The sequence below is a fragment of the Heterodontus francisci genome, chromosome 46, assembly GCF_036365525.1.
Source record: "Heterodontus francisci isolate sHetFra1 chromosome 46, sHetFra1.hap1, whole genome shotgun sequence".
Taxonomy (NCBI): Eukaryota; Metazoa; Chordata; class Chondrichthyes; order Heterodontiformes; family Heterodontidae; genus Heterodontus; species Heterodontus francisci.
Window position 1 is genome coordinate 16,165,760 of NC_090416.1, and position 16,593 is coordinate 16,182,352.

The following is a 16,593-nucleotide window of genomic DNA, read 5'->3' on the forward strand; positions in this document are numbered from 1 at the left end:
CCACCCACACTCCCATCCTCACACAGTGCTGGGACACAGGCTCCACCCCACACTCCCATCCTCACACAGTGCTGGGACACATGCTCCACCCACACTCCCATCCCCACACAGTGCTGGGACACAGGCCCCACCCACACTCCCATCCTCACACAGTGCGGGGACACAGGCTCCACCCACACTCCCATCCTCACACAGTGCTGGGACAAATGCTCCACCCACACTCCCATCCTCACACAGTGCGGGGACACAGGCTCCACCCACACTCCCATCCTCACACAGTGCGGGGACACATGCTCCACCCACACTCCCATCCCCACACAGTGCTGGGACAAATACTCCACCCACACTCCCATCCTCACACAGTGCTGGGACACAGGCTCCACCCATCCTCCCATCCTCACACAGTGCTGGGACACAGGCTCCACCCACACTCCCATCCCCACACAGTCCTGGGACACAGGCTCCACCCACACTCCCATCCTCACACAGTGCTGGGACACAGGCCCCACCCACACTCCCATCCCCACTCAGTGCTGGGACACATGCTCCACCCACACTCCCATCCTCACACAGTGCTGGGACACATGCTCCACCCACACTCCCATCCCCACACAGTGCTGGGACACAGGCTCCACCCACACTCCCATCCTCACACAGTGCTGGGACACAGGCTCCACCCACACTCCCATCCTCACACAGTGCTGGGATACAGGCTCCACCCACACTCCCATCCTCACACAGTGCTGGGACACAGGCTCCACCCACACTCCCATCCCCACACAGTGCTGGGACACATGCTCCACCCACACTCCCATCCTCACACAGTGCTGGGACACATGCTCCACCCACACTCCCATCCCCACACAGTGCTGGGACACAGGCTCCACCCACACTCCCATCCTCACACAGTGCTGGGACACAGGCTCCACCCACACTCCCATCCTCACACAGTGCTGGGACACAGGCTCCACCCACACTCCCATCCCCACACAGTGCTGAGACAAATACTCCACCCACACTCCCATCCTCACACAGTGCTGGGACACAGGCTCCACCCATCCTCCCATCCTCACACAGTGCTGGGACACAGGCTCCACCCACACTCCCATCCCCACACAGTGCTGGGACACAGGCTCCACCCACACTCCCATCCTCACACAGTGCTGGGACACAGGCCCCACCCACACTCCCATCCCCACTCAGTGCTGGGACACATGCTCCACCCACACTCCCATCCTCACACAGAGCTGGGACACATGCTCCACCCACACTCCCATCCCCACACAGTGCTGGGACACAGGCTCCACCCACACTCCCATCCTCACACAGTGCTGGGACACAGGCTCCACCCACACTCCCATCCTCACACAGTGCTGGGACACAGGCTCCACCCACACTCCCATCCTCACACAGTGCTGGGACACAGGCTCCACCCACACTCCCATCCCCACACAGTGCTGGGACACATGCTCCACCCACACTCCCATCACCACACAGTGCTGGGACACAGGCTCCACCCACACTCCCATCCCCACACAGTGCTGGGACACAGGCTCCACCCCACACTCCCATCCGCACACAGTGCTGGGACACAGGCTCCACCCACACTCCCATCCCCACACAGTGCTGGGACACAGGCTCCACCCACACTCCCATCCCCACACAGTGCTGGGACACAGGCTCCACCCCACACTCCCATCCGCACACAGTGCTGGGACACAGGCTCCACCCACAGTCCCATCCTCACTCAGTGCTGGGACACAGGCTCCACCCACAGTCCCATCCCCACACAGTGCTGGGACACAGGCTCCACCCACAGTCCCATCCTCACTCAGTGCTGGGACACATGCTCCACCCACACTCCCATCACCACACAGTGCTGGGACACATGCTCCACCCACACTCCCATCCCCACACAGTGCTGGGACACAAGCTCCACCCACACTCCCATCCCCACACAGTGCTGGGACACAGGCTCCACCCACACTCCCATCCCCACACAGTGCTGGGACACGCTCCACCCACAGTCCCATCCTCACACAGTGCTGGGACACGGGCTCCACCCACACTCCCATCCCCACTCAGTGCTGGGACACAGGCTCCACCCACACTCCCATCCCCACACAGTCTTGGGACACATGCTCCACCCACACTCCCATCCTCACACAGTGCTGGGACACAGGCTCCACCCACACTCCCATCCCCACACAGTGCTGGGACACAGGCTCCACCCACACTCCCATCCCCACACAGTGCTGGGACACAGGCTCCACCCACACTCCCATCCCCACACAGTGCTGGGACACAGGCTCCACCCCAACCCCATAGATTGCTACGACACAGGCTCCACCCACACTCCCATCCTCACACAGTGCTGGGACACATGCTCCACCTATACTCCCATCTCCTCAAAGCACTGGGGCACAGGCTCCACCCCACCCTCACAAAGAAGGGGAAAGATACAAGGAGACACATGCATGCACACACACACAACAGTGTGACACAGAGAGAGAGATAGAGTGTAAGAGACGGTAATAAAATTTGTGATTGAGTCTTTCGAGTTACTCCAACCCAGGAGCATCGATAGTTTAAATGAATTATAGGAAGCTATGTTATCTGCAGGTGTACAGAAAACTGACTGAAGCTGACCAGCATACATTGCAAAGGTCAAAAGGGTTTTGGAACTAAAGTAAAGGGGTGGGGGGGGGGGGTGGTGGCACAGTGGTTAGCACTGCAGCCTCACAGTTCCAGCGACCCAGGACCCAGGTTCGGCTCTGGGTACTGCCTGTGTGGAGTTTGCAAGTTCTCCCTGTGACCGCGTGGGTTTCCACCGGGTGCTCCAGTTTCCTCCTGTTTCAGTGCTGTATGACTCTATGACTCTATCCTGTTAACAGCTGCAAGTTGTTTTCATTACAGTTAAACAGATGAAAAACTGTTGAAAAAACATTTTAAAGTTATGGAATGTTTAGCAAAAAGCAGAAAAGTTGTAAAAATCATGTCAGAAACAATACACAGACATACTTCAAAGCTATGTTTCGCTTTGATGCAAAGTTAGTGTTTTGGAGAAGCTTTGTGTACACAAAAACATGCAGTATTGGTGTCTGAAACACAAAGACAGGAGACTGAATGTGTTTTGAGAAATGCTAATTCAGCTGCCTAAATGGTCCAAAGTGTTTGGAAAAGCTGCGAGAGAGGCAGTTTGCCTTCTTTTGAAATGTGGAGAAACTAGAAATTCTCCAAGCAATAGTGTGTAAAAAGTCAGCAATTTAAGGGACTTGGATTATTTAATTGTCCTGTGGTTCTAAAATGTGTTTTTTAAAATTCTCACATGGGAGATGGGCATCACTGGCAAGGCCAGCATTTGTTGCCCATCCTTAATTGCCCATGACAACTGAGTGGCTTGCTAGGCTATTTCAGAGGGCATGTAAGAGTCAACCACATTGCTGTGGGTCTGGAGTCACATGTTGGCCAGACCAGGTAAGGGCAGCAGATTTCCTTCCTGAAAGGACATTAGTGAAGCAGATGAGTTTTTACGACAGTTAGTGATAGCTTCATAGCACCATTACTGAGACTAGCTTTCAATTCCAGACTGCTGTAGTGGGATTTCAACCGGTGTCCCCAGGGCATAAGCCTGGGCCTCTGGATTACTAGTTCAGTAACGTTACCACGGCGTCACCGTTTCCCCTGCGCATGACCAGGAAAGGAAGCTGCTATTGCGTTTACTGATGAAGATCATAAAAAGCATCTGTAACATCCACGAGAGGTGATGAAATTACTGAAGGAAATGTAAATATGATCATCATCAAGGCAGCCTCTAATATCTAAGTGCGAACAAGGAATTCGATGCCTCATTGGACAATTGTAGCTTCAGGTGGATTTTGATAGGGCAGTGCAATCTTGTCAATGAAACATCATGCCCACTTTGGAAAGTTGGTATAAAAATCATTGCAAAGAATGATTCGATGCTTGAGCCAAGCAACTCGGTCAGCTGCTCAAGAGTGCAATCTGCAGGAAGTGACCATTCGCTGGGTGATCCTATTTATAACTCCTTGTAACGTATTAGTGACTAACGGGTGCATTGTCTTGTTAACTGGTATTCCTAGAAAGCCCAGTAAAGACATGAGTGCTTGATTTGGGCTTTGAGTGTTGTCTCATTATTTCTGATAATTCTCATATTCGAGTAGTAGAGCAACCTGTCATGGGGTAGAAGGTTAGGTCTTACAAAGAGATAGAGACAGAGAGAGCGGGGGATGCACAGAGGGAAGAGAGAAAACCCCCCAGAGAGAGAGGCAGATCAACACATATGCGTAGACAGGGAGAGAAATACAGAGACTAAGTAAAACAGGATGTGGGAATAGTGAAATGCTGCGCTGATATGTAAGTGGGATTAGCCTAGAGTTTGAGTTTCAAAAGTTGATGATGCTCTTACAATATACGTGCAGGTCGGGCTGAATGCATAAGTCCCACAGGTATAAATGTGGCTCTTGTTCACTGGCAGGATGACACGGATGAAGTTAAAACAATCGCTCTGCAAGGAAAATGAACAGGAATTAGGTGTTATTGTACCCAGGAATTCTCAGACTGTCTGTACGTTTAGAGGCAAGAGTGTAGGCGAACATAAATACTCAACAATCTCAATTTACCCCACTCTTGTCCCGAAGGCTTGCTGGGGTCTGGATTACACAGCCACCATCCAGTACCCCAACTGAATGGCCTGATCCTGCCTGTCAGCAGCACCCACATCCTCTGCAGGCCAAGGGCACAGGACAGCAACCAGGCTCCTTTCCTGCCCTCCCTAATCCAGAGCCGACTGCAGAGTCCTAGCCCACGCCCTGGCTCCGACCAGGGAACGCAGTGCAAGTGAGGGATGGGATCCTGGATCTTCCACCACCATACCGGGGAGGAGGCAACGTAAGAGAGAGCTGATGCTCAGTGAGTTGGGAGACCAAGGATCACACACCGTGGCATTGTGCATTAGCCCGCCCTCCTTTCCCCTCGTCAGACCCAGATAGGGCTGCCAAAACTCCCGGATTGTCCTGGAAGCTCAGGAATTAAAGGTCAATTTATAGGGACCACCGTATCCAGCAGAACAACACACCTAATGATATCATGGGGAGGAGGGGGTAGAGTACAAGGTCTCTCGCCTGTTGAAAGCAGGGCGGTAGTCTCTCGAAGATGGCAGGGTACGACCTACCACCCCATCCCTGCCATTGCTGTGCCTGATGCCATTTCCCCCCTAGCCCTACCGCTGTAGGGTCTGAGTCAGGGCACAGGCCCCTTTAATTGGGGTGCCATGTCGCTCCCGTTCACGCCCCCCCCACCCCACCTAGTTTCACACAGCGGAACAGCCCAAGAAACACCTGAAGGTGAGGCTTTCTTTCTTTCTGTGCGGCCACAAGGAAACAGGAGTGCTCTTCATGATGAGCACAGTGCCCACAGTCAGGTGAAAATACTGACTGAAATCGGGTTTAAAACTCAACAAGAGTCTGTGATTTGTGGACTGAGAGGTGACAGGACTGATGAGAGGGGTGGATTGACGCTGGGTTGCAGTCACGGTTAGGGGTAAATGGATAAGTCTGCACATCTTACCTCTTTGCTCTTCCCCTTAAAGGAACACTCCTGCACTTTGTTCTCCGTCGCCTTCCAGTGTAGCTGAAACGAGCAACAAAAAAATAGAAAAACCGTATGAAATGCTTTTGAAAGGTGGCGCCTGGCCGCCCTCTGCTCCTACTCCGACTCTCGCTGAGGAACGGGTTCCACGGACATCAGAGATCTTCCAGCCTCTCGCAGGTAGTCACTCCTCACCTATGTGTTGGCAGGCCATTCAACCCTGAGCCTGTCCTCGTCCTTGTCCAACGGCCACATTTTGCAGATGGGGGGGGGGGACCAGGTGCTGGTCATTGGATAGCGACCGGGAACATGATTTTCCATCGTCTCTCTGTCCCAGGGCCACTGAGCTCTAGCGCGGAGCTCCAAACCCCACCACGCTGACTGAGAACAGCTTCAGCATCTGCTCGTACCTGGGATCATACTGTGCCCCCCCAGGGACTTGGCCAAAACCTTCAGCACAATCTCACAGCCAAAATGATGCTGGGCACTGGATAATTCTGTTGGGGGGGGGGGACTGAGGCAGCTGAGAGCTGACGGAGGAGACTGGACAAGGGTTAATTATTATTATCCTTTTAATTACGGATTAATGAAAGCCAGACACAGTAATATGTCTGACAATGAATGTCATTCATTATTGTCTCAAAATATTCATCTGAAGATAACCCTTTCCAGAGCAGTGCATCCAGTCCCACAGCGAGAGACTCCCCAGGAATCAGGACCAATTGCCTGTCCAAGTCGATCACAGTACCTTCGTTCAAGGTTACTACATTCCCCAACTTCCGTTTTGCTTTGTAGCCCTCCTTTCGATTACTTGTTTTTTTAAAAATCACTGTATAGGGGGCAATTTTAACATGCACTAGAGCCCCATCCCAAATTGGGACATTGACAGGATCGGGTGCAACGCTGATTTACCTCCCCCGACTGAATTTACTCTCCTCTAAAGGCAGCATCAGCACGTCTGATTCCCCACAGGCGGGTTATGTTAAAATTGCTCCAGTAGTGATTGCCAGCTGCTATGCTGTTGCTCCAGTCTCTGGAGGGGGCCCTCCAACCCATGATCTCCTGGCCCAGAACTGAGAGCCCCACCCATTGAGTCGCGGCCTGACGCGGGGCGGAAGAGCGAGGTGCGGCACTTGCCTCTTTTATCAACTCCATGCTCCCGACGACAGCCGTGCTGACAGAGAAGAGAATGTCGCGGGCCCCCACGTAGAGCGTCTCCTTGTCCTTACTGAGCAGCAGGGTGCTGTAATTCTGATAGCCTTCCTTGGAAAATTGTGAGAACGTCCGACTGGGGTCGCCTGCAGTGGAGAGAACACAGAGTTGGGGAGAGCTGCCTGCGGAGAAGCCTAAGTGACTAGACCTCGCAGGGCGTCACTCTGAAGGGTCCTCGGCGGGATTGAGACCTCTCCTTCGACCCCTCAGCGCGTTTCAAAATGCCCTCCTTCGCGTTGCCATGCCATGCGTGGGCAAGCCGTGCCAATGAGAGGGAGGTGTGCAGACGGACTGGGGTTGCCACATGTTGCCGAGGTTGAAACAGGAAGGGGAGGGGGAATACTAATATACGAATTAGGAGCAGAAGTAGGCCATTCAGCCCCTCTAGACTGCTCCGGCATTCAATAAGAACATGCCTGATCTGCTTGTGTCTTGAATTCCACACTCCTATCTACCCCCAATTATCTTTGATTCCTTTGCCTAACAAGAATCTATCTACCTCCACCTTTAAAATATTCAATGACCCCACCTCCACCACCTTCTGAGGCAGAGTTCCAAAGTCACACAACCCTCTGAGAGAAAAAAGGCGACCCCTAATTTTAAAACAGTGCCCCCTAGTTCTGGTCTCACCACTAGAGGAAACATCCTTTCCACAAACACCTTGTCAAGACCAGTCAGGATCTTATAAACGTCAATCAAGTCTCCCTTCCTCATAAGCTACCTCTCATTCCAGGTATCAGTCTAGTAAATAAAAACAAGAAATGCTGGAACCACTCAGCAGGTCTGGCAGCATCTGTGGAAAGAGAAGCAGAGTTAACGTTTCGGGTCAGTGACCCTTCATCGGAACTAGTAAACCTCCTCTGAACCGCCTCCAATGCATTTACATCCTTCCTTAAATAAGGAGATCAAAACTGCACACATTATTCGAGATGTGGTCTCACCAATGACCTGTATAACTGAAGCATAACATCCTTACTTTTATTTTCAATTCCTCCTGTAATAAAGGATAGCATTCCATTGGCCTTCTTTATGACTTGCTGTATCTGCATACTAACTTGTTGTGACTCATGCACTAGAAAACCTAGATCCCTCTGCACCTCGGAATTCTGCAGTCGTTCTCCGTTTAAGTAATACTCTGCTTTTTCATTCCTCCTGTCAAAGTGGACAACTTCACATTTGGATGTGGGGTGAAGGAGATGCAGGGAGTTTGTGAGGAGAGTCCAGTCATGACTGGAGAATCTCTCACTGACATTTGTGCGAGATGGGAAACAGGAATAACTGGGAGAACTTTGATCTGCAGTTTAAAAAAAAAACAGACTTCTGTTCTTGAATGTCACCTAAAACTTGCCGGACTGTCCTGCTCAAGAAGAGCTCCACCCTGTCCAAACCCAGATGTGTAGCTGAGGAAGAAGAAAATCTCTCACTGAAGACCTAGCAGCTGGTAGTATATTAGCACAGGCAGTGGCTTAAGCACATTTGAGGGATCGCCACAGGCTGAAACCACAGGCTTGGGTGGGGTTGAAGATGAATGTGGGACATATACATTAAAAAAGACATTTTTTTAAAAAAAACAACTTCAAACCATTTGTTTACTTCCGTCTTCCCAATTGTATAAGTACCACCACGACATCTGCCACAGATACATCAATCAACTGAAAACAGCGATGAGTTACAGCATGTAGGCAATGCCAACTCAATACCCAAAACCCAGATCCTAAAGCCGTGAAACTGCCTTTACAAAATTGGTCTTCAAAATAAATTTTAGTTGAGCTCACCAACGTGAAGCATCCCAAGGCCGAGGAATGGGATGTTCTGATTTCAGGAACTCACCGGCTCATCAAACACTCCCAGGACAGGGACAGCATGGGGTTAGATACAGAGTAAAGCTCCCTCTACACTGTCCCCATCAAACACTCCCAGGACAGGTACAGCACAGGGTTAGATACAGAGTAAAGTTCCCTCTACACTGTCCCCCATCAAACACTCCCAGGACAGGTACAGCATGGAGGTTAGATACAGAGTAAAGCTCCCTCTACACTGTCCCCATCAAACACTCCCAGGACAGGTACAGCACAGGGTTAGATACAGAGTAAAGCTCCCTCTACACTGTCCCCATCAAACACTCCCAGGACAGGTACAGTACGGGGGTTAGATACAGAGTAAAGCTCCCTCTACACTGTCCCCCATCAAACACTCCCAGGACAGGTACAGTACGGGGGTTAGATACAGAGTAAAGCTCCCTCTACACTGTCCCCCATCAAACACTCCCAGGACAGGTACAGTACGGGGTTGGAAAAAAAGAAAAGAAAAAAAAAAAACAGGGTTAGATACAGAGTAAAACTCCCTCTACACTGTCCCCATCAAACACTCCCAGGACAGGTACAGCACAGGGTTAGATACAGAGTAAAGCTCCCTCTACACTGTCCCCCATCAAACACTCCCAGGACAGTTACAGCACGGGGGTTAGATACAGAGTAAAGCTCCCTCTACACCGTCCCCATCAAACACTCCCAGGCCAATCTTCCTGTGAGCGCCTCGGCAGCGAGTACTGGCAGACTATTCAACCACAGTGGGCATCTCAGTCCAGTCAGATCCTGTCCTCACTTGATGTCCCCCCACCCAGTTCCCAGCAGGCGGTGGCCGTTCACTGGATAATGATCAGGAGCAGGAAGCCATGTTGATTATGCCGCATTCTCACGCAGGACCACTGAGGGCCAATGACGGGGCCAGGGCAGTTCACGCGGCAATCGGACCATCCTGGCACAGTACGGGTTCAAAGGGGACCAGGGTGGCGATGTGGAGGGACAAGGGGAAAAATGAATGCAAAGTGTGCTGCAGGAGGCTAGCCCAAACGCGGGAGGGGAGCCAGGCACTAATTGGTGCTCACCGTAGCTGAAGGAGATCCGAGCAATCATGTCCTCCATCGGGTGCATCAGGACTGTGTTCTCCAGCACAGCCAGTGCTAGAATCGCGACGCTCAGCCAGGAGTCCATGGCGATGTGAGGGAGCCAAATCTCGTCTTTGAGCTGTGGCAGCGCAGCAGCAAGTCTGAAAAGACACAGCATCTGTCACATCAACCGCAGCCCCAGATGAGGCAATTTCCTGTGCTTAGCTTGGTTAATCATTTGAGAAGGGCCCTGCAAAGAATTTTTTTTTTTCCTTTTAAAAAATGAGCCAATTCACTTCATCCGCCAATTTTCTCAGTTCCCCTCGGCCTTAAGACATTGAATGCTGAGGATTTACAGTGAGACGTCGACAGGAGCCACGCCGAGGCCAGGTGGAGGCAGTAGAAGGAGCGTACAGGCCACCCCGTCCCCCTCCCCCACCCACCCAAGCAACTGGCCTATCCAACAACCAAACACCACCTGCCCCACATGGGGTAGAGTCTGCAGTTCGCGCATCGGACTCCTCAGCCACGTTAGAACGCACTGAACTGGAGTGGGTTCAGTCCCGAGGGACTGCCTAAGAAGTAGTAGACTGAGGCTGACCAACTCCCTTCAGTACCACAGCCCCACAGGCATTCTTTATATTTAACACTAGACACTGAACGTAGACTGGAAATGGGTGAGTTATCACGGGTTCCCAGGACAGGTACAGCACTGGGTTAGATACAGAGTAAAGCTCCCTCGACACTATCCCCATCAAACACTCCCAGGACAGGTACAGCACTGGGATTGGCTGCTCTCTGATTTGGGAGCCTGAGTTCATCAACGAGGTGCAGCTGACTGTGGCTGTGTGCAGAGGTTGGAGGCTGCAGGCTGTGTAACTGCTGCAAGAGGGAGAGACTCAAACTGAAACAAAAGTTTTTTCCAAATTTCAACAAAGGAAGGAAGGCAGAGAACTGGATGCTCTTTTTGTGAGTTTGCTTGGTACTGAAAGTCTTTTTCATTGATTGTTGGGGGTGGGGAAAGAAGAGACCTGAAGACCTTGGGTGGGGCTGTATTGTTCAATAGGGAGCTCCTGTGTTTAACATCTTTGGATAGGGAGCTCCCTCCCCACCCCAACTATTAAGCCTGGGACAGCTGGAGCTGCCCAGGTGAAGAGACTTTTATCTGAACATCGAGTGAGGCGTGTGCCTGGGCAGCTTACAGCTGACCCAGGTGAAGACATCACCCCACCCCACCCTCCCAACTGGAAGACCAGCTACAAGACTTGTGCAATACTAACAAAGACAGATTCCTCTTGGCCTTCCTCTCCCTCAGCCTCTTCCCCTGTGCTACATCCTTTAAGTGTTACATTTTTGATTTATTGTATTTGTTCTTTTCTTTTTTTTTCTCTCAGCAAAGTGCCTGTAACTCTTCCACCCCATGACTTCTCAGTCCTCTCCGGTGGCGGGGCCCTCCTATGCTGCAGCAGCTGCGACAGCTGCTCCTGTGGCCCCGTCACCATTTAAAATCTTAACATCAAAGCATGGGGTGAAGAGTTACACCCATCCTAATTTGACTATTGAGGCTTGTGTTAAGGCAATGGCCGTGGTTGTCGGCCCCTCGGCCATTGTTGCAGCCTCAAAGATGTATGGGAAGGCTGTGTTCTTCCTGAAGACCGAGCGGGCTGTGTCCCTCGCCCTAAGTACGGGGCTCACAGTGGGTGGGATTTTCCTGCCAGTGGACCCTCTGGGGGCCACTGCACATCGGGTAACCTTGTCGAACGTCCCACCCTTCATTCCTGATGAGCTCCTCCTCCCCCATCTACACCATCTGGGGGAGGTGAGGTCAGGGATCACCCCAGTCCCGCTTGGTCTTCGGGAGCACAGCCTCCGACATGTCTACTCCTTCCGCCGCCAGCTATTCATGCAGCTGGCGCGGGAGGAGGTCTTGGAGGGCCACTTCAGTATAGAGTTTCAGGGGACGGCCTACCGCGTCTTCTGGACCTCGGATGGAGCACGGTGCCACGTCTGCAAGGGGGTGGGGCATGTTCGTAAGAACTGCCCCAACCTCCCGGCCGCCAGCTCCACCTCGGCGGCCCAGAGTGGTTCCACAGCACCTCCTCCCACTCCCCCCGCAGATCCAACAGACACCGCTCAGTCGGTTCCGGAGGCTGTGGTTTTCACAGCCTCCGGTGGGGAGGGGAGCGTCCGTCCGAGCGGAAGGAAGACGCGGGGAAAAAAGAAACATCAAGAGGCGCGTCCCCTGGACTCTTTGACCCAACCCGAGCCTGAGCTCAGCCCAAAGCCCATTCCCACGGAATCCACCTGTCCCAGGGCTGGGCTCAGGCCCAGGGTGACTAAAAAGGGAAAAAAGGGTGCGGAGGCGGAGGCCTCTGATGACATGGAGGTCTCTGAGTCTCCGCGCCCAAGTGCGAAAAATGGAGAAGGCACCCCTCCACAGAAATAACACAGGGCCCTGAGGTGCAGGGCCCATCTGTTGGAGGGGAGCTGCCTCCTGTTTCTGGTCCTCAGGTTCCCCCTACCGCCACCACCAAGGCTGCAAAGTCCGGGCAGGAGCACTCTATTCCTCAGGATGGAGGGGAGGGGATGGCCCCGGTACATGAAGCCCCTCCTGAAGGAGTAAGTGGGGCCCTGCTTGTGGTGGGGGAGCCTGGGGAAGCCGCCCATTCTGCCACTACTACTGGGTCGGGTGTCCTGAATGAAGGGGAGGGCGAGGCCCCAGAGGGTCGGGCCTCCCAGCCGGAGTCCACCACCAACCAGGAGACACCCGACCCAGTTATAACTGAGAATGCTGCCCCATCTGCTGGGCCTGTGGGTGCTGGCGGAGCAGGAGATAGCCTCCTCCCTCCGCCTCCAGTCTCGGCTCCGGCTGGTTTCCCGGAGTCCGGAACTTCTGTCTCCCCTGGACCACTCATTGGCCTGGGGATGGAGGTGGAGGGGGGTCCTGAACCGCTGGTGCCTACAGGCTCCAGTTTCACAATAGAACCCAGAGAGGACTCCTCCGCCATCGATCCTGGGGGTGGGATCGTGACGGAGGCGGGACCAGCTGGCGCGGTCGGGACGTCCGCCCCACAGTGTGTGGTGGATGTGTCGGCCGCTGGCGGTGACGACCCGGAGGCGGATGGGGATTCGGTGCGGGGTATGGAGGATGATCTTGATTCCATCGCCAGTGAGGTGGTGGAGTCCCTCGTGCCTCCCACCGAATCTCCTCTCATCCCCACGGCGGAACTCCGGGATTTCCTCGCGGCTTGCAGAGGTTGCCGCAATAAAGTTCAGCTGGCCCTCGACCGTTGGTCGAATCTGGCGCTGATCATCCAGTCCGTCCGTGCCGCCCTTAAGATAGCGGGCAAGCGCGCGGACGTGAAACTGGTTGAGAGGCGCCGTTTTAATGTGTTCCTCAATGGGTTGCTGGGGGAGTGGAGGGCCAGGTGCACTTCCACTCCCTCCTCACAGTGAGCTGTTGGTGACGGGTTTTAAGCACCTTTGACATGAAGATAACCATAGCCAGCCTCAACATCAACGGCAGCAGAGGGGCTCACCGCAGATTTCACAATCTCTCAGTCCTTAGGGAAGGGAGATACGCGGTGAGCTTTCTGCAGGAAACCCACACCGTTCCGGGAGACGAAGCCACCTGGCTCCTGGAGTGGCAGGGTGGGGTCTACATGAGTCACCTCACCCCTATTTCTAGTGGGGTGGCTATCTTGTTGGCCCCGACTTTTCAGCCGGAGATCTTGGGGGTCAAGGAGCTAGTGCCGGGCCGCTTGCTTCACCTCGCCGTTCGCCTGGGTAGCGTGCCGCTCCACTTTGTGAACGTGTACGCGCCCAGGCCCGGCGCTTTGCAAGCGCGCTTCTTTGAAGAAGTGTCCGCTCTCTTGAGCTCCATCGATAGCGGCGAGTGCATCATCCTCGGGGGGGATTTTAACTGCACCCTCGAGGTGGGGGATCGCTCCGGTCCCCAGCGCGGCCAAGCGTCGGTGGAGAAGTTGAGGGGACTGATCAGCTCCCTTAACTTGGTGGACGTCTGGCGGAATCTCCATCCCGACTCCAGCGCCTTCACGTGGAGGTCTGGAGGAGGGGGGTCGCGAATCGACCGCCTCTACATTTCGCAGGCGTACGTCTCCCGCGTTTCGGCGGCCTCCATGCGGCTGGTGCCGTGCTCGGACCACCGCCTGGTGTGGGCGGAGTTCACTCCGCTCCGCACGCGGGCGGGGTCCGCGTACTGGCACTTTAACAACCGGCTGCTGGAGGACGTGCGATTTCGGGACTCGTTCTGTCGATTCTGGGCCGACTGGAGAAGGAAGCAGGGGGGCTTCCCCTCCTTGAGGCTATGGTGGGATGTGGGCAAGACTCACATCCGCGTCTTCTGTCAGGAGTACGCGAAGGGGTCGACCAAGAGGCGGGAAGCCGAGATCGGGCGCCTTGAGAGGGAGGTGCTCGACTTGGAATCCCGCCTCGGTCATGCCGTCGCGGACCCGGCCCTGTGGCAGGCGTACAAAGAGAAGAAGGGCGCGCTGAGGAACCTGCAGCTCATAGGGTCCCGAGGCGCGTACGTGAGGTCGCGGATCCAGATCCTGAAAGATTTGGACCGCACCTCACCCTTCTTCTACTCGCTGGAAAAATGGCGGGGGGTCCGTAAGCAGCTCGTTGAGCTGCTGGCCGACGACGGATCCTCCATCACGGATCCGGAGGGAATGGGTCTCCTGGTCCGGACGTATTACAGTGCGTTGTTCTCTCCGGATCCGTCCAGCGAGGATGCGCGTAGAGTTTTGTGGGAGGACCTGCCGCAGGTCAGCCCGGAGGGCGCCGAAGGATTGGAGGCTCCGCTCACGTTGGCGGAGCTGACTGGCGCCCTCCACAAGCTCTCGAGGGGCAAATCCCCAGGGCTGGATGGGTTGACCGTGGAGTTCCTCAGGGCGTTCTGGGACGTCCTGGGGGACGATTACGCGCGGGTCCTGGGGGAAAGCCTGGCGACCGGGGAGATGCCCCTCTCGTGGCGCAGGGCGGTCATCGTCCTGCTGCCGAAGAGGGGCGATCTCCGCCTGCTTAAAAACTGGCGTCCGGTCTCCCTCCTCAGCACGGATTACAAGATCTTTGCCCGGGCTATGTCTACCCGCCTGGGCTCCGTGCTGGCCCACATGATCCACCCCGACCAGTCCTACACGGTCCCGGGCCGGTCCATCCAGGACAACATCCACCTGGTCCGGGACCTGATCCATCTTTCCCAGAGGACTGGTCAGTCGGTCGCCTTTCTCTCCCTCGATCAGGAGAAGGCGTTCGACAGGGTGGATCACGATTACCTTTTCGGGACTCTGTGCGCTTTCGGACTCGGGCCGCATTTCATGGCCCGGGTCCGACTTTTATATGCCGCCGCACAGTGTCTAGTCAAAGTTAACGGGTCCTTGACGGCGCCCCTTCGATTTGGGAGAGGAGTGCGTCAGGGGTGCCCCATGTCCGGCCAATTGTATACCATCTGCGTGGAGCCCTTCCTGTGCCTGCTTCGCAGGAGGTTGACGGGATTGGCTCTGCGCGAGCCGGCCATGCGGGTCGTCCTCACGGCTTACGCCGACGACGTGCTCCTCGCAATCACAGATCCCGTTGACTTGCGGAGGATGCGCGTCTGCCAGCAGACCTTTTCTGCCGCGTCCTCCGCGAGGATCAATTGGGAGAAATGTTCTGGACTCCTGGTTGGTCAGTGGCGGGTGGACTCCCTGCCGGAGGAGATGACACCTTTTGCGTGGAGCACCACGCACCTCCTCTATCTGGGAGTCCACCTTAGCCCCGCTGAGGAAGCCTGGCCGGCAAACTGGCAGGAGTTGGAGGCGAAAGTCACCGCTCGGCTGGGGCGCTGGACAGGACTGCTCCGAGTGCTTTCCTACAGGGGCCGAGCGTTGGTCATAAACCAACTGGTGGCCTCCATGCTGTGGTACCGGTTGGTCACTTTGGCCCCGCCCCCTGTATTTGCCACCAAGATCCAGAAGAAACTCGTCGATTTCTTCTGGGGCAAGAGGAAACACTGGGTCTCTGCCGCGGTCCTGAGTCTCCCGATCGAGGAGGGCGGTCAGTCGCTGGTGTGCGTCCGCACCCAGGCTGCGACTCTCCGCCTTCGGACCCTGCAGAGATACCTGTACGTCGAGCGTCCTCCCAGATGGTGTGCGCTGGCGACGTATTTTTTCCGCCAGTGTCACTGCCTTCAAGACGACACGCAGCTCCCGGTGGAGTCCGTTAGCCGCGCCTCTCTGAGGGAGTTGCCTGTCTTGTACCGGGATCTTTTCCGAGTCTGGAACATGGTCGCCTCCAGTCAGGGCGCTCCCCCGCCGGCGGAGGAGAGCGCCTCGGCTGTCCGGGCGGCCGACTCCGGGGACGGTCCGGCGGGCGGAGGAGTAGCCGAAACCCCTGGGACGCCCCTCACTGCGGGTGGCGAGGGGGCTCGGGAGTGCGGAGCGATCCCGGCCGAGCTGACCCCCGCTCGTCCGGAACTGCTCATCGGACCCAGGCCCCGAAACCCTCCTCGGGAGCCGGTCCCGCACAACCCGAGCCGCCTCTCGGAAATGCCCTCCGTGCCATTCCAATCGGCGCGGAGGGGTTTCCTGTACGGGCTGCTCCTGCACACTCTCCACTTCCTCGCCCTCGTCAGCCGGCCAGACACGCCCTGGCGGTCCGCGTTGCCATCTGGCGGCGAGGGGAAACCCCGATGGAGGTCTCTCTACGAGGGAGTCTTCCCCCTTTACATCGGGGACCTGGGGTGGAGGGTGCTGCACAGAGCAGTCCCGTGCAATAGGCTTTTAAGTAGGTTCACGGACTCCCAGGCCACCTGTACTTTCTGCGGCCTGGACGAGTCCGTGTTCCACATTTATATGGAGTGTGCGAGGTTGCAGCCCCTATTT

At 55.2% G+C, this 16,593-nt stretch overlaps 1 protein-coding gene across 4 annotated transcripts in view; it reads right to left on the reverse strand.

The window, feature by feature from the left end:
• Nucleotides 1-16,593, reverse strand: part of LOC137357001 (semaphorin-4B-like) — a 94,084-nt gene that overhangs the window by 19,801 nt on the left and 57,690 nt on the right. For 2 of the 4 annotated variants that reach the window (XM_068022931.1, XM_068022929.1), the window contains exons 1-5: nt 10,153-10,238; nt 9,710-9,870; nt 6,748-6,908; nt 5,590-5,652; nt 4,430-4,528 (exon numbers count right to left, since the gene is read on the reverse strand). In XM_068022931.1, the coding sequence (XP_067879032.1) occupies nt 4,430-4,528; nt 5,590-5,652; nt 6,748-6,908; nt 9,710-9,870; nt 10,153-10,223 (555 nt within the window). In that variant the 5' untranslated portion in view covers nt 10,224-10,238. Of the gene's footprint in view, nt 1-4,429; nt 4,529-5,589; nt 5,653-6,747; nt 6,909-9,709; nt 9,871-10,152; nt 10,239-16,593 lie in introns of those variants that run through there. The other 2 variants (XM_068022930.1, XM_068022933.1) reach the window with 2 other exon arrangements.